Raw genomic sequence first — 26,698 nt, 5'->3', positions numbered from 1 at the left:
TGTAAAAAGGCGTTATTAACATCAAAATGGTGAATAGGCCATCCCCTTACCACAGACACAGCCATGAACATCCTCACTGTTACTGCTTTTGCAACAGGCGCAAAGCAGTCCGTGTAGTCCTCCCCCTCTACTTGGTTGTAGCCCTTTGCTACAAGCCTCGCTTTGTATCTTTCAATTGTTCCGTCTGGCTTCAATTTTAGTTTATAAATCCATTTACTTCCAATGCACTTCTTGCCTTCAGGTGCCTTCACCAAATCCCACGTGTCATTGAGCTCTAGTGCAGCAATTTCTGATTTCATTGCTTCCCTCCATTCCTCTCTTTGATGGGTTTCTCTGAAATTTTTGGGTTCCTGCAATGTAGATAATGCTTGTACAGAACACCCAAAGGAGGGTGTTATAGTAGTAATCTGTTTAGGCATAGAATCACTAGCAATATCACATACAAAGTCTTTCATCCACCTAGGTTCTGAGGTCAACCTGGTCGTCCTCCTAGGCTGTATTTCTTCCATACTATGTTCTGTTTCTATAGTTCCTTTATTTTCTGAATCTTCATATAGGGTAGGTTGGTTATCAACTGCTACTATAGGGAGTGGACAAGCTAGATTATCACAGTTTATGGATTCAAAAGGAAACACATCTTCATAAAACACTAAGTCCCTAGTGAAAGTACTTTGAGAACCCAAGTCATAGACTTTATACCCCTTTTGATCATGACCATATCCCAAGAAAACACATTTATAACTTCTAGAGTCAAATTTCTTCTTGTTTGGCAGGGTGTTAGAGGCATAACATAAACATCCAAAAGTTTTTAAATGGTCATACGAAGCAGGTTTACCATACAAAACCTCAAAAGGTGTTTTCCAATTTAGCACTACCGTAGGCAATCTATTTACTAAATAAGCTGCAGTGAGGAGAGCCTCTGTCCAAAATTTTGAAGGCATCCGTGCTTGAAATAGCAATCCTCTAGCCAATTGTAACAAATGTTGATGTTTCCTCTCAACCACTCCATTTTGTTGTGGGGTGAAAACACAAGTTCTTTGATGAATCACTCCATGTTTTTGCAAAAACTTTTGACAGATTTGACTAGTAAATTCTGTGCCATTATCAGTCCTAATAGCTTTAATGCGTTTGTGAAATTGATTGTATATCAAATTATAAAAAAAAAATCCAGTTTCTATACGACTTGGTCCTTATAGTTCATAAGGTAGATCCATGTGGCTCTACTGTGGTCATCAACTATGGTTAACATGTAATGTGAATTAGTAATGGAAAATTGTTTATACGGTCCCCAAACATCTATGTGAAGTCAAAATTATTCGTGGCTCGAGTTTGGCTAGTAATAAAAGGTAATCTACGTTGTTTTGCCATGGGACACACATCACATAAACTCAAGGTAGAATGTGCTTTATTAACAAGAGGTATGTGTTTGAGTACATCAATGGGGGCATGCCCAATCTTCTATGCCATACATCTATGTCATGTAAAGTAGCTTTCATACATAATACATCAAGTGAATTCTCAGACTGATTAGTAGTTGTTTTACAGAACTCTTTATCAAGAATGTAAAGCCTGCCGACTAGTCTACCTATTCCCAAAATCTTCATCGTCTGAGGCTCCTGCAAGACACACTTGTTACTAGTAAAAATCACCTTAAGTTTGTTATCAAGGCATGCTTTATTAATAGAGAGTAAGTTATGTTTAAAAGTAGGGACATACAAAACTTCTTTTAAGATGATATTAGCAGACAATTCTATTTGCTCTTTACATATAATTTTCCTTTTTGTACCATCTGGTAACTTCACATAAATGGGATTCTTGAAATATTTTAGATGTTTCAAAAGATGAAAATCATTGCACATATGAGTGGATGCACCACTATCTATAATCCAAGATTTGTTAGTAAGAACATCACCTCCATAATCCTCCATTTCTGCCATATTGGTTGAGTGTGCCTTCACAGAATCGTGTTCATGCATTGCTTTCTTCACTTCATTTCTGATTATTTTGGCAAGGTCAGGTCTGATATTGAAATCTTGGCTCTGCAGGTTATCTTCTATTCTTGCATTATATGCTCTGTTTGCACCTCCCTTTTCACTCTTCCTTTGTTCAATTAAATTTTTATACCAGTCAGGGAAGCCGACAATCTTGAAGCAAGATTGTCTCGTGTGACCATTACTTTAACAGAAATTGGAGTACTGCGACTTCTTATCAATGACAGACCTCTTTCTTGCAGCTATCTCACTCGCTTGATCTCTTCTTGGATTTGAGAATTTAACAGCCATCGCCCCATCTTGGCTTGCACTTACATGTATATCACGCTGCTTTTCAATACGCATTAGCATTGAGTATGCCTTTTCTATCGTAGGCAAGGGGTCCATTAATAATATCTGACTCCTTGTATGGTCATAGTCATCTTCAAGACCCATCAAGAACTGTATAAGCTCCCTTGACGAATTCCGCTCCGCCATAGCACTAGATCCACAAGAGCACTCCAGCAAAGGGTCCAAATGTGCCAACTCGTCCCATAACATTTTCAGTTTTGCAAAGTATGTCAAGATCGTCATATCACCTTGAGTGAGAGAACTGATTTTCTTTTGAATGTCGTATAACATGGGGCCATTACTTTCCCATAATCTCGCTTCTAATTGTTTCCACAAATTTTGTGCAGATGTTGTGTATATAAAAGCTTCCACAACCTCCTTGTTTATTGAATTCAGTAGCCATGAAGCTACCATACTGTCCACGCGTTCCCATTGTTCAATCTCATCCTCGTTTTCCATTGGTCTTCCATAGCTCCATCAATGAAGCCCAACTTTTGTTTGGCTTTCAATGCCAATTTAACCGATTGACTCCATGTTAAAAAATTGCTTCCATTTAGCAGAACAGATACCAAACTTGTGCCTGGATGCTCACCTCCGTGCAGCCTTAATTTTTCTGGCCAAAGTGTGACTTTGCGTTCTTGATCTTGAGTCATGCTTCTTTCTGTAAGTTTTCCTGACATATTGGGCTATTCAAGAATGAAGATAAGCAGAATGTCTGTTTATCAGTAATGAAAGTAGGAACAGAAAAGAAATGCAGTTTTCTATATTGAAAAGAGGAAAAAGAAGCCACTGAATCGTGGCTCTGATGCCATGTTAAAACCCAGAAAAAAGCATTTCGAAAGGGAAGTCTTTTGATAATACTCACTTGCAAAGAAAATACAGGGTAGCTGGTTTATATAGCTTTCAAGAAGCTCGAACTGCGGCAACTAACAAAACTGAATGAGAACTGAAGAGTTGCTAAAATAAGAAAACGATTAAAAGAACTAATAAAAGCGCTGATGACTAACCAAGAAAAGCTAAATCTAAACCCACGTTTTAAATAGCGCTAAATAAGAATAGAAAACACGACTTCCATCATATTTTAAATAGCCCGCGAAATTCTTTCTCTGTTGAATATGGTGCCTTCTTCTTCCTCTTGTTTTGGTTGTTGCAGAGCACAAAAGTTAGAAATCTTGCCAATTTTAACATTTCCACTATCTTTCTGACTAGAGGAGAAGACCATTATGGAAGTTCTGCCACATTGCCAGACAAGCCAATGCAACAGCCTATACACTTGCTAAGTGGGTTTCTTCATTCAAATTGGGATGGATTTATTGATTTTGACTGTATTTTTTTTAAAATTATGAGTACTAACTCTTGAAATTACTACACAATAATTGTTATTTTGGTGATTTATTTTAATGAAATGTTTTAAATTATTTATTAAAAAAGAAAAAGAAAGGCCGTCAAGATGGACCACCTAAGACAACTGCCAAAAACCATGTTAATCAACGCCATTAAAGACCTCTTGTTTCCATCATGACAACGTCAAATTCCCCTTCTTGTTCTTTTACAACACGCCGTTGTCGGCCTTAGGGCCATGCTTTCAGCAAAACCTCTGCATAGAGCATGTGGAATCATAACGACATGGATTTGACATATTTTCACGTTTCCAATTATGATTTTCGACAGTAGAACATTTGTGATAGGTTAATTGTATGTACCTTTTTGTGAATTTTTAATCTAACGAAATTAATAGCAAAATAATTATGATATAATTAATTATTTTTTTAAATTATATATTAATCATATGATAAATATATTATATTTATTATATAATTGGTTTAAATACAATTAATCTCGATTTTGATAAGAATTTGTGATAACTTTCCTCAAAAGTAGGCACCACCTACAGTCAAGTCCCGGCAGCGCACTGCTAAGAGAGAATGCAACTGCTTTTGACCCAAAATCCAGTTTGGATTTCTCGTGGAAAATAATGATCAAGTATGTTTCTTTGTCTTTAAACAAGAGCTGTAATTGGTATAGTCACCTTCTTAGATGTGATTATAAGAATTTTCAAAGAAAAAATAAAGGTGTGAGTTTCATCCCATTTGACCCAATAACTGAGTTATGAAACAATGGTTTTGGATTTAGAGACCTGTTGGGTGTATCATGAAAAAATTATTTGCTACAGCTAAGAACCGTTGTTAAAATATTTGTCATGATTTTTAGCCATGACCAATATTTTAGCCACCCTTGCAAAAACCACGGCTAGTAACCATTACGTGGCCGTGGTCAATAACTATTTACTATGAATATTTATTATTAACTATTGCAATTAATTTGTAGTTAAATATTATAATTCTTCTAGTGGTATTAATTAATATTAGTTATGAAGATACATGTGGCGTGTGTGCATACTTTAAGATTTTAGTATATTTACCTAATTAATTAAAAAAACAAAATGAGTAATTAATTAGAACTAATAAAGTAAATTAATTTTAAACATGCATGAATAAAGAATTATTAACAAAAAATTAACTTTAAAGATATGAACGAAAAATAAGTATATTTGAGAGTATTTTATTCCAAACAAATTGTCAATCAATGATAGTTAATATAAACCCTTCCTACTTAATTTTGGGATCTAAGAACAATATCTTGCACGTTAACCGTCCTAGACCGTCTCGTGTTTAAAATAAGAGTAAATTAAAATGAGTTTTTCTGAAATTTGGCATAATTATAATTATCCCATTGTTTGAAAAATTACCAATACCTCCATAATTTTAGCAGTCGTTAAATAATTAGTCTAATCTGTTAGTTTTCATTATATTTTCTTTCATTTTTTGTTGTAAACTGAACAAATGCCTGTGTAAACTATGAATTATAATTTTACTTATTTTTTAATTTTTTTTTTGTGGACAAAGTGGATAGTTTTTTTCCCCCAAATGTTTCCATCCACCTTGTCCAATTTTCTTTCAATTCTTAATTTTTTTAAAAAATAAAAAATACAATAAAAGCAAAGTTGACAGTTTCATATTCCATTAAAAACTTACATAATTTTATCAAATTATTTATAATTTTGTAAACAAAAAAACATATTCTTAATTACGACAAATCTTTAAAAAATTCAATGTAATTTACCTTCAAAGCAATTCAATCTCATAACCTACCTAAATTAAAAAAAAAAATCATAACCTACCTAAATTATCAAAAAGAAAAAAAAAAAAATCTCACAATCTACCTCGTACAAAAGGAATAGTACAACCTCAATGGTAATTAGTAACTAGTATTTTAACTTTGCCTGCATTTTCTTCAACGATTGATTACCTTTCTTGGTCAAGGACAGGACAAGAGCTGAAGGTGTAAATTCGGTAGATTTCATTTTGGTAATTACTTGAAATTCATGTCCGTAGATTGAATTAAGTTTTTAACTATAAATTTTATTGCATCTTTTATTTTATTTAACGTACATAGATCTTATATATATAATATTTTTTTTAATAAAATACATTATGTCATCTCTCTATATATATAATGTGTCGATATTAAATGGAGTAAAAACTAGAATTGAATTTAAATAAAAAAAATCCAATCAACAAGTGGCGAGCATCAGAGACATTCCAAATGTTCCATAGAAGATGCCAAAATTTGAGAAGATCCGCAGGTGCTTTTGGGGGATATTCGCATTTTAGTTCCAAGTGGGATGCAATATCCGCCATATGAAGATCCATAAGCTCGGGCTCCAATTAATTTGACCAAATAAGTGATTATATATGCTAAACAATATTATCATGTATAATTATATCAAAAACAAGGTCTAAATTATGTGATAATTGCATTTGCACTCCTAAGTTCGAGACATATGATCTGTTTATATGAACTATCCATGTATTTTGAATAATTTACACACATATTTATTAGAAACATCAATATTATTGGTATAAATCACTCTCATTTTTTAGAAATTATACACACGTTTCCAAGAAAATGTCAATATCATTGTATAAATTAATCTAATTTTTTTGACTGTTGTAAGTAATTTTTATAATTATGCCAAAATAAATAAATAATTTGTACAAACAAACTTAGTCTAAATATAATTATCCCTAGGACAAATATAAATGATTCTTTTTATGTATTGCGAACATACTTAGAAATTAATTTTGCTTTTAAAAAAAAAAGAAAAAATTAGTTGTAATTTACTACAAACAAAAAATATACAGGAAAAGGACCCCCCAAAAAAGAAAAGGAGATCAACCTTCTTTGTCTTTGATCAGCTCCAACTTTTCAGCCACATAACGCCTATCATCACCGGCGGCGGCGGTGGCGCTGGCTCCGGCCTTTCGTTTTTTGAGATGCATTCTGACGTAGAAATTCAAGAAGAGAAAGAGAATTGCTCCGTTGAGGACGGAGTTGAAAACCCACGCGCCAATCCCATTGCAGCCGCCCTTAATAAAGTGCAGCAGGAGCACCCCAACGTGGCACACCAGATTGCAGCTCAGCAGAACCATCTGGCAGTTGACGACGAACGGGAAACACGCCCTCGGCAGCCCGATCGCCGTCCAAAATCTGTAGCCGTACACGACGGAGTATACCAGCGACGTCAACAGAATCGCCAGCACTTGGAACGATTGCGAGAATTCCAGCCAGAGAAACGACATGAATATCAATATCGAGTGGTTGAACAATTTGAAGGAGGAGAGGTTTCGGTAACGGAGAATGGTGATGAATGTCCGAATCGCGTGGAGGAAGCGCGAGAGGTAGTAGATGTAGGACCAGAAGAAGACGCGTCCGGAGGGGCGCGTTCCGAGGGGGAAGCAGAGGAGCCACTGGAAGGGTGTGGTGCGGGAGCGGCGCCAAGACCACCGTGTATCCCGGATCTCTGCGGATGCGGATAGGAGGATGCCGGCGAAGATGGTGGCCGAGATGAGGGCCATTGAGAGGGAGTGGACCGCTGGCAGGGGGCCGAGAGGAACTGCCCGGCTTCGGCGTAAAAGGAGCAGGAGGAAAACATGAAGAATAACGGCGGTGGCAATATAAAGGGCGATTGAAGAGAAGAGGAATAACCAGGTGGAACCCCAGGATTGGGAGGGGCTCCACCGGAAGCCGACGATAGAAGGATGCTCCGAGAGGTAATACGTGAAGGTATGAAATGACGCCATCTGCCTGAGACGGCGTTGATACGCCGGAGCCTCGTCAACAGAGGACCCGACAATATTTCTGACCGGCGATTGTGCGGCGGAGTACGGAGGTGAAATGTTTTCTTTTCCCTATATCAAAAAAAGAAAAAGAAAAAGAAATGTTTTTCTTTTCGGGTGAAGAAGATTTGGAATTTGGAAGAGAGAACAAACAAACAAACTGCTTTAAATTTGTTTCCTTTTTCTTTTATTATTATTATAAATTTTTGAGAAAATGAGCGCTCTGAAATAGAGAAGAGCAGAGATGAAATGGTTTAACAAGGGCTGCAAATGATCGGTGCTTATGTAGAGGTAAGAATTGGCTACGTGGATGCCTCTGATTGGAAGATGCTTTTCCTGTATTCACCAATAAAAATTCTATAAATATGTTTTATTACAAACTTACCATAAACACCCTTCATGCGTCTGGCTACTTAATTTTATCGACTATTAATTATAAATATACACACGCATATATATATATATATATATAAATTTTTCTTCATAAAGTTAGATTATTTATTTTTAGTTTAGGTTAATTTACGATAAACTCTTCTAAAATTTGCTATAATTATAAATATTTTATCATTATTTGAAAATAACAAATATTTTCTTTAAATTAGCAATCGTCTAATAAATACACCGTAATAACGAACTAATGAAATATTTCAAAATTTGGTGTCGAATATAATTAATAAAGTCACAGCCCCTCCTTTGCGATATATTTTTTCATCAATTTTATACTTTCCATAAAATGTTGATTCATGAGTAAAATAAAATATTATCATGTTTGAAATTTCAAATATTCAAGGCAATTCAAATCTAGTCTTGCCAACAAAGGAAGCAAATATTAGTCATTTGATAATTTTATATCACATCATAAAAGGTCAATCATATGACGTTATGTCATCAAGTAAATATGATAAAGTCTTCCACCTTAAAATTATAAATAGGGGTGGTTCATCAACAACTAGACACAACTTCTGGTACAAGACAAGACACAAGCTCCACCCCCAAAGTAGTCAAAATCAAAGATCGCATTCGTAAAATAAAAAATCAGATGTTTCAAGTAGAGATTTTATACCCACAAAAGTACAATTAAATAAAAAAAATCATTTATAATATTTTTCTTGTTTCAATAAATTTAGAAACACAAAATTTGCGTTAAAACATGGTTATGTTCAAAATTAAGTGCCCATTGGCTTAGCATCTGTATAGATTAAACCTGTGTTTTGAATTCAAATACAATTTTTTTTTATAGTATTTTGTAATAATCACTTTTAGGATTAAGAAGATGTTTGATTAAATTTATTTAATAAGATCTTAGAAGCTCATATATTTTTAAGGTATTTTTAAAACTTATAAGATGTCAAATTTTATTTTAAAAATAAATTGACAACTCCCTATTCTTTAAAATTAGTTTGTAAGCTTCCGACATCTTATTTATAGAGCTCATAAATAATTCAAATATCCAAATGCAAACTCAATAAATATTATTAGACATAAACTCATAAAAACAGTATAGTTTAGATTCGGGTTGGGTCTCTACCCATCAATTTTAATGGATTTAAATAACGAATTTGGACACAATTTTTTTTCCAATTCAATTAGATTATTATTTTTCAATTGATCTTCATTCAAGTGAACAAATTTAAAAAACTTAAGATATCATAACAAAATTTATCGTGTAATTCTTTAACTATGTATATTTTTTAATTAATAAATAAATAATTATATATATATATATATATATTATCATGCTAGGTATATTTTTCAATATTTTGATATAGGATTGTTTGGGTAGGGTAAGATCCTACCAAAACCCATAAAAACCATTATATCAAATAAAACTCAGACCCTATCCAACCCCCTCAACACCCAGAACCAATGCTATTATTTTTGGATCCAATGTTCTGGTTTTGAATTTTTGAATTAGTGCATGGGCTTAGGTAGGGTAAGATCCTACCCATTGACACCCCTATTTTGATAGAAAATAATGCTTGTTTGAAAACTTGAAGTGATAAAATTGAATTTTAAAGTTTTATAATATTAAATTCGATTACATTAAATATGTAGATTTAATAGTTTCATTAGATTATTTTGTAAATGGTATAATAAATAATATATTACTTAAAAAATTCTGTAAAAAAATTATTTGTGAATTGGTCCCAATAATTCTGAATTTATTAATAAATTATAGGTAAAAATAAAAAATGAAAAGAAAGGAAGTTAATTTAATTTAAAATTTATTTAGTTTTTTTTAATTAATTTATTTTAAATAAAAAAATCAAATATTACCCAACAACATTATGAAAAAAAAAAAAAAGAAAAAGTAAGATTATGGATCTAGACCCTGCTCAGACTCAAAACATCAGGTCCAAAACAATAGCGTCATGTCTCAAGAAGATTGGATAAAGTTCGGATATTATTGGACAAAATGTATATTTTATGGGCATAGGTCTGGATAGGATTTTAACCTACTCATTAACACCTAATTCATAAGCTCACCCAAAACCCTCTAAATTCAATCAAAATCATATTTTGATAAAAATCATAATTTGTAACTTTTAATCTCACCACAATTAATTTGAATCTAATTATTCATTAAGTACATTTTTAGTTCATTTATTAACTATAAGAATATGATTAGTTTTGAAATTTAACTAAAAATATGCATTTATATAATGAATTATGAAAAACTGAATCCAAGTGCCATAACCAGAGTTTTTAATCAATTATTTTATAATTAAAACTGAGCCTCCGAACAAAATTGGAAATCTTTGGTCCAATCAGAGAAAAGGCCTGTTTTACATCTCAGCCCAGAGTGTGGCCCAATGCACTGGACAGGCCCCGGTCCAATACAAAGCTTGATATAGTTGACTTAGGGGGAAATCAGAATTTGAATACTGCGAGAAGCCGAATGCGACCTTTCCCTAACCAACAGGAACCCAAACGTACTTGAAAATGTCACCGAGTCAATAATTTCAGTTATCTTTCAATATGTGTGTGTGTGTGTATATATTGTATGTATCTATATACGCGCGCGCGGTCACACGCACACACGCACTTGTTTCTTTTCCTTGGCGACTATCCATTGCCTTTCATTTGCTGTGCTGATCAGTACGTTGACAACGGTGAGTTTTTGTGATGCAATTTCGTTCTAATCTCTTTTTTGGGTTGATTGGTGGCTGTACTGCGATTTAGTTCTTGACCCGTTTGTTGAAATGCGTGTCTGGTTCTAGTTGGCAAGTTGGGATTTTAGTGTAAAGGGAAAGTGAAGCTGTTTTTGTGTGGATCGGTGTGATGGAAGTTGCTGGAAATTGATTCATTGGGTTTTGAAAATCTAAAGTTTTAACTTCATTGGTTGATGTAAATCTCGTTTAGGCTGTATGAAGTTTTTAGTGTTAAGTGATGAATGTTGCAAAAGGGACTGTTTGTAGGGCTATGTTCTGGGATTACTGATCCGTTGGCCTTCGTCAGAAGCAGCTAGGGAAAAGTGTGGCAATATTAAAATCATTTGGAATTGCCTGTCCAGCTCTGTATTTCAATTGAGGGCTTAGTTGTTGATTCGGTGTACACATGTGGATGTTTATTCCTTTTGTTTATATTAATGGGGATGTTGATTTTAGTTAAGTTTTTGTCGTTCTTGATTGCTTGTGATCCACAGGCAATCAGCATTGATGGCAGAGGCTCGTAATACGACCTCCACGGTGCCTGAGAACATGTCTTCCACGGTGAGAGACGAAGGTGAAGTTGGCAATTTTGAATGCAATATTTGCTTTGATTTAGCTCAAGATCCAGTGATCACCTTCTGTGGGCATCTCTATTGCTGGCCATGCCTTTACAAATGGCTACAAGGTCACTCAAAGTCCCACCAATGCCCTGTTTGTAAGGCCCCGGTGGATGAGGAAAAGCTGATCCCTCTATACGGCAGGGGGAAGACGTCAACTGACCCAAGATCAAAACCTCCTCCTGGTACTGAAATCCCAAACCGACCAGCAGGGCAGAGACCTGAAACGGCGCCATCTCCAGAAGCAAATAACTTGTCTGATACTGCATTTGGACGAACGGGCGGATTTATACCAGTTATACCAGCAGCAATCAGCAACTTTGGGATTCCTGCTGGTTTTGATGGGATGTTATCTCCTATTTTCAGTTTCCATTTTCATGAGTTCCCGAATGCAAGCGGATATGGAGGAGTATCAGGGTATGGTTATGGATATCCTAGCTCGTTGCCTGATCTTGAAGGCGGATTTAACACAGAGAATAGTCAACCTGCAGGGTCGAATGATGAGAGCTTGAGGAAGATTCTTCTCTTCATTCTTGTTCTTGTATTTTTTGGTCTTCTAACAATGTAATGTAATTTGCTCAGTTGTGTAATGCTGCTTGGAAGGTGGGATTTGTGGGTAGAAAGCAGCAAAGGGAATTCTCTACTATAAGTTGGTGTTGCATTTCATTATGCAAAATCCACGTTATTGTGTATGTAAGAACTTTTGTTTACACGGAGTGTATATGTTGTAAGGTGTATTACGAGGTGTAATATCAATTTGTAATAAAACAATCAAACTAACAAAATAAGCCTTTTTGATTCTAAGTCGGTTTAAAGTCACTTATTTTAGTCGGATGTTTTTCGGGTCGAGGTCAATGTGATTCAACCCAATCAAATTCGAACAAGAATTTGGGATTAAGATAAAGCATTATTGAGATATGCTCGACTCAATTAATTGCAACGACTATGGTAAAAAAATTCAGAATTGTTTATGTTTTCAATTTTGTTTAGACTTTTATATGGAATGAGAATAATGAGATTATATTTTATATTGAACTATGGTATCATATTAATATATTTTTAGTGAGAATACATATAAACATATACACTAAAATCTCTATAAATTAATAAACTCTCTAAAATAATCGGTCCCGACTTGGGCCTTTGTAAAAAATCATCAAATTCGATAAGATAATAAGATAATAATTTTTTGAAAAATTCCTTTATAAATATTAGTTCCCATTAAAACTCTAAATTAATAATTCATAAATATTACAATTATAAATATTATGGTAATTTGGTAAAATATGAAGTCCGTAATGCTTTATGCAATTCATCATTCATGGGTGATTTTACGATACCTTTTAGATGAGAAGACATGATTGGGTGTTACGAATTATTTTATTTTCATATTGAGATTTATATAGTATATGTTTCATTCCTCATGCATGAATATATTAATTGGCTATAATAGTTATTTAAGTGCAACGAATTAATGTAAACATATATCTTTAACTAATTTCAATGAATTGATTCATGCGTCTATTAATATAATAATTAATTGTATACAATAAATTGATATTATACATGAATATATTTAATTAGTTACAAAGAATTGATTGATGCATGAATGTAATCAATGAAATATATATGAATTCATTTATTTCCAATACATATGTACTTAAAAAATCTGTCTTTTAATTAATAAAATATTAATTTATTGATAAATTAATATCTCTCTAAATTAATAAAATTTCATGGTCCCAAGGTTATTAATTTATAGAGGTTTTACTGTATGTTTTTCACTCTAATTATTATTTCAAAAATTGGAAATTGGAAATGCAAACACAAAAGAACAAGCTTGCACCATTGGGTGTATTGGACAAGCAGCGAGAACCTCATTTCTACTCAAAATATTACATGTTGATAAAGAAGAGAACGTCGTACATAGTAAAGGTTGTCAGCAAGAATTTTTTTGATATTTTTTAATGCATTACATCATTTCATATGCTCAAATTTTAAAATTAATTTAATAAATTAATAATTTATATTCAAATAAAACAAAAAAAATTATAGAAATAAACATGTATCCTGATTGAGGGAGCTAAAATCACAATCTTTTAGTGGTAAAACCTCAACCTAACAACTAGCGAGAATTCCAAACGTAATAGTTGATGTGGAGGGGAGACTACTTGAATAAATTACGTAAACAACATGCAGCTATTAAAAGCTCGCAGCCCCATGATGACTTTCTTAGTTGTGCTTACCCCTTCCCGCAGTCGGTTGCTAACCGTACCCAAAAAGTCTTAAACCACAATAAAAACTTGAAAAAGGACAACATAATAAGAGTGACAGAATTTTGAGATTGTTCCTTCAATCAGCCAATCAAGAATTTTCTTCTTTTAATTAGTTTCTGAGTTCCTTGCTATCATCAAATTAAAGTTTCACTAGTGGGCTAGCTAAGTTTATTTTTCTATTTATCAAGAAAATATCAGGTTTAAAATTTTTATATTGCAATATGTACTAAGTGTGACGCATCCCTGTTTGAGCCTAAATACGAATTTATTAATCATGCTATTCTTATATACCTCCACAAATTAATGCATTTAAAGAAGAGTAATTTGATCAAGAAAAAATATTTAATTTATAACAAGTTAATAATAAATCAATTGAAAGTAAATATAATTAATTATTTATTTATTAATATAATCAAATTCAGTGATTTTTGAATAATGAGAGATTTATTTATTAAACGAAAACAAATTCCAGAGTGAGATAATTTTTTGGAAACTATGGGTTTTTTTGTGTAATTATAATAAATATCAAGGAGAACAGTATAATTATCCCAAACTAATATGCAGCTATTCAAGAATAAAATAGACCAAAGTTATTCCGAATTGTAAAAAAAAAGTCTTTACGTATAACATGGTTCAACTTATGATCCTATCAACCAACCAGAGTTTCCATCAATTGAACCGCCAATCATTGTGGCTCACTAGTTGAACATCGCCATACTCACCATGTGAGTTCAAATTTTTGTAAAGACATTTGGTGGGTAAAGGTACGTCCGAACATGTATGTTGATCTCCACGTAATTGGATATTAATTCTTCACAACACTAGATCAATTATAAAAACTTTGGCTGACGGCCATGGTACAAGCGCAATCCTCCTTTAGCAATGTTTGTGGGGGTTTCATCCCTGCTTTTTCATTTTTCTAACAGAAAAGAAGAAAAAAATATTTACATCAATTGAGTACATTGGTAGTGAGTCATCTTTTGTCTAGGACCACTTACCGTACGTTCCCAGTGTTGTAGTTTGCCGAATTCCAACCCAAAGAGGAAAACTTGGCTTTTCCGCGAGTATCATGACCCTGGTGACTCTTGCATGAGTGAGCTATTCATGTTGTCAATGATGCTTCGCAGTCCAGACCTGTAAGTAGGATGAATCAACTTCACGCTCAGTTCTTTCTTCATACGAGCATTTGAGACTCGTTTTTCTCCCCTGGAAGCTTTCTCTGTAACAAGTGATTCTGCTCTTTCAGGAGATTTATATTGTTTTCCATGGCTCCCTGGAAATTTTTCCTGGATCAACTTCTGAGCTAGCTCAAATACTTCTGTTCTTGGAGCAGGATCATCGTCCACTATGTTGTATATCTTTCTGAGATGAGGTAAAAGTAAATAGATGTTACGTTTGAGACAATATTCAAAGAAAAGGGAGTAATATTGGTGACAACAGAGATACACATTTTTTTTTTGGATATGGTAACAGAGATACACTGATTCATCATGATTTATGCCTGGTCACACATGTCAACATATTTTCTTCCACTTCTTCAGTCGCTGAGAAACCAGAAAGTAGTAAGATTCATAACCCACCCAGCAGATGGCCTCAAAATACTGGCATGTAATGCTTGGCATATGTCAGCAACATGAACACGAGATGTATAATTTTTTAACACTCTCTTTTTCTGGCCCTTCGAGGGAGGTCCCTGCTTAAGTATGGTATCGACAGCACTGTCAAAACAGAGACATAAAAAGTCAATTTCAAGTCAAGTTTAAACTTTATATGCACATGAGAGTACAGTCTTTGTTACACAACACCTTCAACTGAATCCAACAGGGAAAAATGCAAATTCTGTTGAAATATTTAAAATACTTGCACTAACCTTCTGCCAGGGCCATATATACCTCCAAGACGAAACACTTGAGCTGCAATACCAAGATTATGGCCCAAACATAACCATTCTTCCTCAGCAGCTAACCTCGCTCTGGCAAGTTCACTTGCTGGCTTTACTGGATAACTGCCACGAGATGTTACAAATTTCTTGTGAGCTTACCCGCTCCACAGGCACCAAGAATAAATATCAAATGAATGCTTACTCTTCATCTACCCATGCACCACCACAATCTCCATATACGCCTATATGAAAAATGAAAGACCACTAATACCACGACTGAGAGTAAGATTCTGAATTTGTAAAGCAAGAAAAGTACATCAGACATACTTATCCAAACATAAGGAAGCGAGGGCAAGGAAAAAGTGAGGTTCGATCAAAACAAGACACAGCCAGCATGTAAGATTTTTGCCATGAAATAAAATCTCTGATTAGATATTGGCTTCCAATGAAAAGTAACATGGGGAAAACATGATGAAGAAGCTATATTGAATACAATTGTGTAAGATATTTGTTAATTTATACATTTTCATTCTTTTCTTATTTATAAAGTATAGTTCAGCACCTTTTTTGGTGAAAAGAAAAATATCATTTCTATTGATCAAGCTTTTCCTTTTCACTTTCCTTCATAAATCCTAGCTTCACATAGCACATTTCTTCATTTGAATTCTACTGCAGTCGGACAGATATTATGTATCTATTTACTAGATTCCTAAATTCAGCATCAAATTGGATTTCCAGAAAACCTGATTCTGCTGTAAAATACATAACGGAAAATCAATTAAAAAGAGTTAGCCGGTACAATTTTCTTGCAGTATGGATATAACAGTTGCATTTCCATATTGCTAACATCTGTATGCACATATAAGAAATAGTAAAACAGACATACTAGTTGTTGACAAGTAAACCAGCCACCGAAGTTTCCCACCCTTCAACACGGTTTCTACTAGTCTTTTATGACGAAGCATCTGCAAAATGTCGTACCAATTAACAGCTTGGATAACAAGAGAAAGAGCACATAACCATATACAGAGCTCTATGCATACGTTCTAAATAACATAGTCTGTGCACTAAACATACCGGATCACCAAGACCCCCAAGAGGAGGGATGGATACGACTAGATGCGTATGATTTTTCAGAATCTCTAGGATTTCAAGTCTGCAAAAATATATGGTGCAACGGAGTTTGTCAAGCAAGCAAGATACACAGAATTTTACTTCCACTAATAGATGTCTTGCATAACATAAATGAATAGAGTGAGAAAAGAACAAGTTTAACTTGAAAAAGGTAGGGCTAAACCATACAACTGGTAAAGCTTTCAGTCAGAGATTAATTTGAAGGAATGCAAGTGGTCGGAAACAAGGGAACAAAATTGTAAACAATCTAATATATAATTCCCCAAGAGTATATCCACTTGATAAACATTACGAATCACAAGCAAGGAGGTTGAATGAACTCAGAACCCCAAATCAATTAAGAGGATTGAAGGGGAGTAAAGAATAACTACTGTGGTTCATTTGCATCAAAGACATAAGTCTGATATCCCAACTCTTCGAGCTTTTTCTTCTTCGCAATGCTTGTACAGCTCCCGCTCACCACCCTTCACCACCAACACAAATTTATAACTGAATAAAAAGTGGAAACTAAACAATAGTGAAAATTCAGAAAGTTTACTAGAAAACGGTAGAATTCGAAAGAATCATAACCCCTTTACCATCCTTTGGCCTTGCAATCGGCGGCGAAGAATTGTCCGACGAAACCCATTCCGAGAATGAACATCCGACCACCGCTGCAAAGTTCTGCCGATGTTTTCGCGTCCTGTGAGAGATTGCATCTCACTCTTACAGGCTGAAACGCTGACTTTTGCTCAAATCGGAGATTAATCGCCGGCGATTGCCTCGGCACGCGGCAAATCTCCATTTATGTGATGTTCTTCTGATGCGATGGATTTTGGTCTATTGCGCATAACAGCACCTTAGTCCGTACACCTCAACCTTCCAATAAATTATTATGCACATATAATTTATAACCTGAAATATCCTTTTTAAATTAGAAAATATGTTTTAAAGATAGATTAAATAGTATAAATAATGAAGATGTACACATAAATGAGAGAGAAAAAACATGCAATTGGAAATAAATAAATAAAATTCTTATAAAAAAAATAGCACTTTTAATCCTATAAGATAGAAGTTGCTGCACTTTTAATACCTTATTTTGTGAGATTAATATATTCGACCATACACTATTAAAATACATTGCGAATATGGTCCAATGCACTAATCATGTGAGACTAAATGTGTAAGGCTTGGGACCACATACCAATTCTTTTTAATCTTGTGTGATAAAAATTGTTGGACCAAAATGTAATACCCCTTATTATGTTGGAGCAAAAAAAATTGGTGAAAGCGTAAATTAGATGGATGAAAATAACAAAATAAGAAAAACATTTAAAGTGATTTGTGCCGGATAAAACATATCATGTTAATATTTTATTTATTTAATTTAAGAATATAATTTTTAGAATCTAACAACGGATACATGACGAAAATTACCACACCTTATGATTAGAGAAACCAAAATTTCAATTTTTCCACCTGTTTGGCATAATGACGTGGCATCCATCCACTTATAAATAAAACGATTAAACTCCGATTAAACAAGTGTGAAAATGATCTTACATGGTAAAATTTTGTGCCCTTTTTGTGGGATTAGATTAGGTTCCAACATGACTTGATAAAATCATCTTATATTCCGACGGTCTAATATATTCCAAATCAATAACTCTACAATAGCTCACGTCAACTTTAACATGATTGGTCCAAGTGAACTAAAATCATAAATTCTCTAACTTTCAAGTGTTAGGATTGTTAATTATATTGATCACATATTTAATGTACGTATTGTATTCTCAAAGCGAATTTTTTATTTAGTCAAACATAAAAAGACTATAATGAGGGGGAGGGGTTATTCAGTATATTCCCAATTTGTGATTGTGCTTATAAGTTCATTGGAATAAAAATTTAAGGATTCATTATCAAAGATGATCTTGACCTGAGAAGCTAGTTCGGAACTCAAATCACATTCGTACTTGATCACTCTTATTCCTTACAGAATTTGGAAAACTCAACCTTAGATTTGACAGAAGTGCGTAAGAACATGAAGCCTTGAAATCATTTATTTGCATCATAAATCGACCTTCCTCGGATTGCATGATCAATATATCACCAAATTGCTACAGTCAACGTCAACCTTTTGGGGCCCACAGAAATTTCCATGCAATTTCTTGCACAATTTATTGTACGTAATCATAATCACTCTCACCCCGTCACCCGCCCTACTCAGCAATTTCACTGCAAATTCCAATCCAGCAAAGCTTCCAACTTTTCACTATACTATAAATACTGCACTACCAATCCCTTCATGAACGCATACGATAATACGTATACGTACATTAACACAAGCGTACGTACTTCCTGTAATAAAATTACACCATGGAAGAAGCTGTCCAATGTTTTTGCACGTTTTCTCCCAAGAAGCTCAGCAAGCTGAAGCCGAAGTCAAAGCCCAAGCCCAAGCACGGCTCGCCAAGAACCCCTAAATCACCCTTAAACGTTACTCCACCGCCGAGACAGAAGGAGCTGCGGGAAGTGTTCCGCCGCTTCGACTCCGACTGCGACGGGAAGATCTCTGCCGTCGAGCTCAGATCCTACTTCGCGTCGATCGGCGAGTACATGTCGTACGAGGACGCGCAGGCGATCATTAGCTATCTCGACTCGGACAATGACGGGTTGCTAGATTTTGAGGACTTCTTGCGGCTGATGGAGGATAACGAGGGCGGCCGACAGGGGGAGGAGGATTTGAGGGCGGCGTTTGGGATATTCGAAATGGAGAAGGGGTCGGGTCGGATCACGGCGAAGAGCCTGCAGCGGGTTCTCGGGCGGTTGGGGGATCAGAAGTCGTACGATGAGTGTGTGTCTATGATTCGGGTGTTTGATTCGGATGGTAAGGGGGAACTTGGGTATCATGAGTTTCAACAAATGATGGCAGCCTGAAATTAAAATTTTCAAGATTATTATTTGCTATGTTTGGAAAAGAAAATTGTATGCGCGCGCCTGTATATTCATAATTGATTTCGGAGCTTTAATTATTGAGTAATGTTTGAAATGAATTTGAGTATATATAGACGGATTAGAGTTATGTATGATGCATGGATACTAATGGAAAATTCTAATTAACTTAGATCTGATTTGATCGGATTTGAATTAATTATACGGCAAATATAATATACTTATTGTGTATGATTGATGTACAACTGAAAAAAAATAATTAATCACATAATAAGTGTATGACGCTTACTCTATAATTGATTTGATTTGTCGAACTTAGTTTGGATTATAATTTTTTAAATACGAATATGATGATATGGACACTCAACACGAGAAATTTCAAAAAATTAGAATACATATGGTATAATATATTATTATTATTATTATTATTTTATCTATATTATCATAAAATTAAAATATATAATAATTAACATTATAAAGTAAAGAACAAAATTAATAAATTAACATGGACATATTTTTAAGTCTAAATTCTTAATCCTAAGTGCATGACTTAAAAAATATACATAATTAATTTATTATTAAAAGCAAATAGAGTTTGAAATATAGATTCAGACTCTTGTTTTAGTGAATTCCCCAAATAAAATAAATGATGGGGAAAAATGATTAAAAAAGAGAGAAATAAATATGATAGAAATAAAAAATGTGTTTCCACAATCTTGTGGAGTGAAAAGTCAAATTGAGTGTCTTTTCTCTTTTCTTTTAGCTACCATGCTTCTTAAAATTGTCAAATGAAAATCCTATACATTTGTTGGACATATTAAGCAACATCCGCACATCGTGTTTTGTTTTTCTTTTTATTTTTTTATAATTTTTCGACATGTAAATACCACGTTTTGAATGTGTGATACATATCCAAAACTGTACGGAGTAATTTATTGAAGTGTTAGTGCATTATAGATAGAGAATATAATCTTTTGTAAGAGTGGTAAATGTAGGGTTAGGTCAGGTTTGGAGTCAAAATTGAGTTGGGTCGCAAATGATTGATTTGGATCAAGTTGGTATTACATGTTTTATTAAATTGAACTATAAAATCTACCAAAATTTCAATATTACTGTAAAAGAAAAAAAAAAAAAGGACAATATTTGAACTATTAAAAAATGTAGCTGCAATTTGTAATATAGTATATTAATGACGATTAATCTAACTAATAACCATATGCATTAATTAAGTTAACTAAATAAATATAAATGGATTCATGAAAGAAGAAAAGCAAAAAACAAAAAAGGGTTTGAGAAACACAAGAGAAGGAGGGTGGTGAAATCGCAGTTGAAGTTGAAAAGGAAGAATGAAGATTCTTGTGTGTGTTTCAAACCAGATAAGGCTCCGAAACTTGAGCTAAGCTTTTGACAACGGCGTTAAGCCTGCACAGCCACTTATCAGGTCGGCCCATGATTAATGAGGATATGCTCATCACCATTGCAGTTCATGTGCTCTGTAGACTGAATATGCTTGCAATGAGTTTGTCCTTTTATTCGATATTCATACATCAAAAACATTAAAAAGGCATGAAAACTATGTTCATTGTTCAGAATAAGGTCTTTTCTCCCCATATACACTGACATAGATTGTTTACATTTTTGTAAGTGCAGAACAAGAGAGTTTCTGTTAACTTCTCATTACATTATGTCGTAACTAGAACCTGTGCGAATATGACTGGACTGAGAATTAGGAAAGCTACTATGAGCTCTGAGTGGAATAGCAACACGGAAAATGCTCAACGAGCTATGACTGGATTTGTTACAGGGAGGACTTCCTCGGCTTCAAACTTTGAAACCCATGATTCTTCAGACATTTGAGGGGATGATTGGATGAGGACACATAGGTTGAAAACGATTTCTGCCATTCTTGGTCTCTCGGAGGACTTCTCTGATGTACATGCTCTCGCCAAGATTGCCAAGCTCAGAGCATCATCAATTGGGTAAGAGCTTTTCAAGAGCGGATCCATCCACCTCCTCAGTCTCTCTTTCCTTTGATCTTCAATATCCAAGATTTCCTTTACTTCTTTCCATAACATCACAACTTCACCGTTGTCCTTCGTCTCCATCACCTTCTTGCCCGAAAGTAACTCCAAGAGCACAACTCCAAAAGAAAACACATCGATTTTTAGCATGATGGAGCAAGTAGCTGGTCTGGCTGCAGAGAAATTTGCGATCTTGGCTTTAAAGTTAGAATCCAGGAGTATGTTGCTTGTTCTGATATCCTTGTGAACTATACTAGGTTGACTATGTTCGTGCAGGTACTGGAGACCATTGGCTATATCTAGGGCTATAAGCAACCTTTGGTTCCAACTGAACGATTCAACTCTGGCTGAAGAAGCTGAAACTTTTGGGGACAGCCACTTATCCAAGGATCCATTCTCAACATATTCATAGACTATGTAAAAGTTCCCATAATCATCTGAGGAAACTCCCATTAACTTCACTAAGTTTGCATGACTTACCCTCTGTAGTATTTGGAGCTCCTCTGCTGCATCTCTTGTTTTCTTTACCGCAAGAACCTGATCATTGATCATGGCTTTGTACACCGACCCTCCGATTCTGTAGCGTTCACTGAGGTTCATAGTTGCCTTCATAATCACATTTAGGTCGTACACTATTGGCTTGCCAAGATAGCCTGATACTCCAGGGAGTAGCTTATCCTGAATAGTCTTCGGCTCAAACAGTTCACCTTTGGACACTTTGTAGGCTCGAATTAGATCCGAAGTTCCTACAGAAAAAACATTGCGAGCCAACGTCTTCTTTTTCTTGTATAAGACATGGAAGTATGCAACAAGACCTGAGAAAACAATCAAAAGAGCTATAACAGCACTTGAAATTGCTATTAGGACCCAACGATGTTTCGATTTCCGATGAGCAGCTGAAGAAGGAAAAAGTTGTGAAAGGATCGGCGACTTCACCGGAATCAACACCGGGAGGCATATTGCAGCACTGAAGTTTCTGTTATTGTTCTCCATCACAATATCAGATATTGATGCATTAAACATACTACTCACAGACAACATCTGATCACCAGGCTGCCATATATAAGTGATAAGGTATTTGATTCCCTTTTCTGTGTATGACTTCTTGGGGCACTTACAGAGCAAAGGAAAGACCACCTCCACCCCAATCGTCAAGTTGTTTGGATTCAGCATGGGGTTCATCTCCTCAACCACATAATAGTTCGTCAGATTCTGGAACGGCTTGATTGAAACCGAATAGAAGATGTCATCCTTCTTGATCCGATAGGTGACGTTGGAGAAATAATGTGTTCCATTGGAAGTACATTTGATGGGTATCAGTAAAAGCTGATCCGGAAACAGTGAATGATTCTCCGATGTGAGACTAGTGGCTGATGCTATATCCATTCTGCTTATTCCAAACAGATCAGATATACTTCCAAGATCAGAATAGGGCTGTCTTGCACGATATGTAACATATGTATTGCACGACAATGGTGAGCCTGCCGACCATGTAAATTCTGTGCCTGCAGTATTATTAGGAAATTGAGCAGTAACTATGGAGATTACAAATATAAGAAAGAGATAATAGATTCCCAGAGATGTGTTACGAGAGATTGCCATTTGCCAGGGGTTAGATTGTAACAGAGCTAGTACATGAAATCTTATAGACTTTGGTTCTATGCATAGTATCAGACTTTCTATGAATGTGTTAAATAATATCTAAGAGGCTTTGTCCCCAGCTTTGCTCACATTATGCTTCCTATTTGTCACCCTGATGATTAAGTATTTGTTGATTTGTTAACATTAAGACACCTGTATTATTCAAAAGGCAAATCAACTCAATAAATAAGTTATTACTTTCTAATATGCTGTGCAGATTCCATAGCTGCCATCATCAAGGGAAGCATTCAAGATTAGTTTTAATCAAGAACCCAAGTTCAGACGGCAAGAATTCGTCTTTGTTTCTGAATTATATAAGCAAGACATCAGCTAAAGGATTAAAAAAAGAGGTTCTTGATGACTACAATAATTAATTTATTATATCTGGGAAGAAGCATTGCTTGTATTTTACAAGCTGCAGGGCTTTGCTACAGTAATAATTGTTATTTTAAAACCCAAATGGGCCAGTTTTCTGAAATCTAACAAGTAGGAAAGGGAAGAGTCCCTATCGACTTTGTCCTCTTGCCCGAGGATCAAATAGAACAGACAACTAAAGATGCTTGATTCAACATTATTTTAAGTTAATGAACATCTATTTTTGAGTAAATACCCACAATTGATTTTCTATTTTAGAAGCTGTAAAATGATATCAGTACTTAGATAAAAGATAAAATGTCGTGAGCAATAAAACACCAGAAGTCAAGAGGACTAACAAGTTGATTCTGGACTTAACAAAACTTCAAATTCTGTCACGAGAAGTATCTCTTCATGCTGACACCGTGGTTCCTGTCTCCATATATTTGTTTGATGGGACTTTCTGTAAAACTACTGGAATACATTTTATACACCCTCATAAGATCTGCAGTGCTCACAGTATACAAGTGCCCTGGCAAAGCAAGTGGAATGTTGTCACAAGTTTCCTCACTTAACTCTTCTACTTGAGCTGCCTCTCGGAGCTTGCCTTCCTTCCACAGGCTCTTCACAAGTAACTGTTTAGTGGCAGCATCAGGCATTAATCTTGAGTTCCTCATATCCTCGAAAATCCTTAGTGCAAGAGAAGCTCTTTCACACTTGCAATAAGCGCAGATGAGAATCTTGTACATGTAAGCATCAGGCTCCAGACCACTCTGTCTTACCATTCCAAAGAGTCTTTGCACAGTTTTAATATCACCTTGGAGTGCATAATGATGCATCAATCCAGAAAATGTCTGTAAATCTGGACAAATCCCAAGTAAAATCATCTCCTCGAGTATATCAGACGCTTCAGTATTCATCTGGCACTTTGCCAATGTCCTCAAGAGAGATGAAAATAAAATCAGCAGGCTACTCTTTGACAAAGGGCCACACATTGTCTTGACATTACGGAAAATGTTTAAAGCTGCATCACCCTTCCTTGAAAAGCCATAAAAATCAATAATCAATCTGATGGTGCTGAATGACAATATCATACCTTCATGTCTTACCTTACATAAGAGTTGATCAACCAATTGCACACATCCATGGCGAGCCAACTTGGTAATCATCCTTGATATCGTGTAAATATCATGAACAAATCCAGGCTGATGGGCAACCCAGCAAAAGAACTGCCATGCAGTTTCAGGTGATTTGAAACTCCTAATTAACTTGCAGACTAACCGACTAGTCCACAATAAGTTTGCATCTTCTAGTGCTGACACCTCTTCAGGTTCCCAATGTTTCAAGGTACTGGCCAAAGCAGCTGGATCCAGCCATGGTTTCAATTGAACATCATCCTTGTTGCCTTCAAGATGACTACCAGCACCCTCGTCCTCATCCTCAACATCAACATCATCTTCAGGACTGACTATGGAATAACCTATACTTTTTATCCTCTCATCTGGCATCATTTCCCTAATTAATTCCTCCGTCTCATCTGCAAAGCCTGCCTCTTTCATCCGCTGCAAAGATAATAGCATAGCTCGACCAGGCAATATCCCATCAGTTTGCATCTCACTAAGCAAAGTCTTGACAACTTCTAACCTGTCAGCGCCAGTAAAAGCTTCAACCAACATTGAATATTGCTTTAGTGTACGTCTAATTCTCATAAGTGGCAGCATTTGGAAGAGTTCCACAGCTGAATCTAATTTCCCAAACTTAAGGAGGTGCTGAATAATAACTGTATAAGTTCGACAATTGGGAATTGCCCCTTCCTCAATCATCCTACAGAACACCTTCACAGCCTCTGTATCCCTGCCCTTCTCAATACAAAGTTTCATTACGATATTATAGGACTCCGTACAAGGATGCTTATCCAAGGTTCTCCTCCACTCGTCCCAAACACCGGTAACCGAATTCAGATCACCTGCCTCTGCATACCACCGCATGCGATCCATGAAACTAATATACGCCACATTTACGAACTTTCCAGAATTAATCGCATCAATCAACGCTTCAAGTTTACCTATTTGCCCAGATTTGGCGAGAATCTTGGCCAATGCGTGAAGGGTATCTTGAGAATGAGAAAAATCTTTAACCTTTTTAAGAGTTTCAACCAAATATAGAGCAGAGCCCGCTGAGGGGGCTGATCGAAGCGCATTGGACACAACAAACGAGTCCAATGAAGGACAGCTTAAAATGTTAAGAAGGGAGCTTTCTGCTACATTCGAGCGCAGACACAGCCTTATCGAATCAATGAGCTTTGCCCTTTGCAGATACAACGACACCTTGTTCAGCTTCCGGGTGGTTACCGAAAAATTGCATGATTGCAGGGTAAATTTCTTAAGAAAGGCACTTACAGAGTAGATTCTGCTGGAAAACATCAAGCGATGATGAAAGTGCAAGCAGATTAAGATTAAACAGAAATCAAATAAAACGGGAAATTTTGTTAATTCACCAAAAGAAAAGCGAGAGAAGTCTCGTGGGACAAGAATCAAACATCTTGAGTGCCTGATTTTTGAGAACCGGAACAACAAATATCTCGCGGGATAAACATCAACATCTTGTCTGTCACAACATTTTTGTTGGAACCCAGAACCCAAAAACTTCGAGAGCTTCTGCACTAGCAAGAATCAAGGGTACAAGAAGCGGCTGGTGACGTGACGAGAGCTATACTATGCAACAGCAACTGATCCTCTTCACTTACCTTAATTCCCAGAAAGGTCATTTTGGGCTCTGGGCTCAAAAGGTCGGCTTTGGCGGATAACTCTTCAGGAATTTGCTCGTTTAAATCAGGGAAAAGAAATGAGACTGCATTTGGCTTCATGTATTTGATTTAAAGTTTGGAGGAAAAAAATTTAGTTTATAAAAATTTGAATCACAGACGTTCAATAAAACATAATTTAAAATTAGAATTGAATGATTTATTTTTTTTTTTAAATTTAAAATTATCCAAACAAATTCAAATATTTGTTATTACGAATTTCAAATTCTTGATCGCAAAAACAACCTGACTTGGGAGATTTATTAAGTGTTATTATTTCCGTGAAAATAAAATTTGCAAATCATCAAAATGGATTAATTTAACTTATTTTATCCCTAACTATTATTTTGATTTTTATTAAATTTTCAATTCTCATAAAAAAA

The 26,698-nt window shown here is 35.1% G+C and overlaps 6 protein-coding genes across 7 annotated transcripts; 2 read left to right on the top strand and 4 right to left on the bottom strand.

The window, feature by feature from the left end:
- Window positions 1–6,343: 6,343 nt before the first annotated feature.
- Window positions 6,344–7,757, bottom strand: LOC105167588 (fatty acid elongase 3-like). Its single transcript, XM_011087360.3, has one exon. It carries the CDS (start codon window positions 7,463–7,465, stop codon window positions 6,557–6,559), a length of 909 nt encoding a protein of 302 aa, XP_011085662.1. The 5' UTR covers window positions 7,466–7,757; the 3' UTR covers window positions 6,344–6,556.
- Window positions 7,758–10,397: 2,640 nt separating this feature from the next.
- LOC105167488 (uncharacterized) lies at window positions 10,398–12,010 on the top strand. Its single transcript, XM_011087244.3, has 2 exons — window positions 10,398–10,614; window positions 11,148–12,010. Exon 2 carries the CDS (start codon window positions 11,161–11,163, stop codon window positions 11,836–11,838), a length of 678 nt encoding a protein of 225 aa, XP_011085546.2. The 5' UTR covers window positions 10,398–10,614; window positions 11,148–11,160; the 3' UTR covers window positions 11,839–12,010.
- A 2,116-nt stretch (window positions 12,011–14,126) lies between these two features.
- Window positions 14,127–17,437, bottom strand: LOC105167487 (NAD(P)-binding Rossmann-fold superfamily protein). 2 transcript variants are annotated; one of them, XR_848259.3, is made up of 9 exons: window positions 17,141–17,437; window positions 16,934–17,026; window positions 16,506–16,584; window positions 16,315–16,393; window positions 15,631–15,670; window positions 15,417–15,551; window positions 15,127–15,264; window positions 14,545–14,908; window positions 14,127–14,465 (listed from the first exon to the last, which is right to left on the bottom strand). XR_848259.3 is itself a non-coding variant. In XM_011087243.3 (8 exons), the coding sequence occupies exons 1-8, from the start codon at window positions 17,344–17,346 to the stop codon at window positions 14,614–14,616; spliced, it is 1,065 nt and encodes a 354-aa protein (XP_011085545.1). In that variant the 5' UTR covers window positions 17,347–17,437; the 3' UTR covers window positions 14,127–14,613. The 2 variants fall into 2 exon arrangements, 1 of the variants encoding a protein (XP_011085545.1); XM_011087243.3 differs by having other exon boundaries at window positions 14,127–14,908.
- A 1,289-nt stretch (window positions 17,438–18,726) lies between these two features.
- On the top strand, window positions 18,727–19,605 carry LOC105167486 (putative calcium-binding protein CML19). Its single transcript, XM_011087242.3, has one exon. The coding sequence runs from the start codon at window positions 18,921–18,923 to the stop codon at window positions 19,479–19,481; it is 561 nt and encodes a 186-aa protein (XP_011085544.1). The 5' UTR covers window positions 18,727–18,920; the 3' UTR covers window positions 19,482–19,605.
- Window positions 19,606–21,052: 1,447 nt separating this feature from the next.
- On the bottom strand, window positions 21,053–23,900 carry LOC105167586 (serine/threonine receptor-like kinase NFP). Its single transcript, XM_011087359.3, has one exon. The coding sequence runs from the start codon at window positions 23,117–23,119 to the stop codon at window positions 21,272–21,274; it is 1,848 nt and encodes a 615-aa protein (XP_011085661.1). The 5' UTR covers window positions 23,120–23,900; the 3' UTR covers window positions 21,053–21,271.
- On the bottom strand, window positions 22,882–26,407 carry LOC105167485 (Tetratricopeptide repeat (TPR)-like superfamily protein). The gene is made up of 2 exons (XM_011087241.3): window positions 23,872–26,407; window positions 22,882–23,022 (listed from the first exon to the last, which is right to left on the bottom strand). The coding sequence occupies exon 1, from the start codon at window positions 25,933–25,935 to the stop codon at window positions 23,908–23,910; it is 2,028 nt and encodes a 675-aa protein (XP_011085543.1). The 5' UTR covers window positions 25,936–26,407; the 3' UTR covers window positions 22,882–23,022; window positions 23,872–23,907.
- Between the last annotated feature and the right edge of the window lie 291 nt (window positions 26,408–26,698).

The sequence above is a fragment of the Sesamum indicum genome, linkage group LG8, assembly GCF_026168435.1.
Source record: "Sesamum indicum cultivar Baizhima isolate 11 linkage group LG8, ASM2616843v1, whole genome shotgun sequence".
NCBI classification, from domain to species: domain Eukaryota; kingdom Viridiplantae; phylum Streptophyta; class Magnoliopsida; order Lamiales; family Pedaliaceae; genus Sesamum; species Sesamum indicum.
The sequence above is the reverse complement of the archived record's forward strand: the minus strand, read 5'-3'. Positions and strand labels throughout refer to the sequence as shown.

Excerpts from the sequence above, each read along its gene's own strand:
- LOC105167588 (XM_011087360.3), bottom strand. The coding sequence starts at position 7,465 with ATGGCGTCATTTCATACCTTCACGTATTACCTCTCGGAGCATCCTTCT.
- LOC105167488 (XM_011087244.3), top strand. The coding sequence starts at position 11,161 with ATGGCAGAGGCTCGTAATACGACCTCCACGGTGCCTGAGAACATGTCT.
- LOC105167487 (XM_011087243.3), bottom strand. The coding sequence starts at position 17,346 with ATGGAGATTTGCCGCGTGCCGAGGCAATCGCCGGCGATTAATCTCCGA. Across the intron at positions 16,585-16,933 it reads TTTGATGCAAATGAACCACA|ACTTGAAATCCTAGAGATTC; the intron begins GTAGTTATTCTT and ends ATATTTTTGCAG. Across the intron at positions 16,394-16,505 it reads TTGGGGGTCTTGGTGATCCG|ATGCTTCGTCATAAAAGACT; the intron begins GTATGTTTAGTG and ends GACATTTTGCAG.
- LOC105167486 (XM_011087242.3), top strand. The coding sequence starts at position 18,921 with ATGGAAGAAGCTGTCCAATGTTTTTGCACGTTTTCTCCCAAGAAGCTC.
- LOC105167586 (XM_011087359.3), bottom strand. The coding sequence starts at position 23,119 with ATGGCAATCTCTCGTAACACATCTCTGGGAATCTATTATCTCTTTCTT.
- LOC105167485 (XM_011087241.3), bottom strand. The coding sequence starts at position 25,935 with ATGTTTTCCAGCAGAATCTACTCTGTAAGTGCCTTTCTTAAGAAATTT.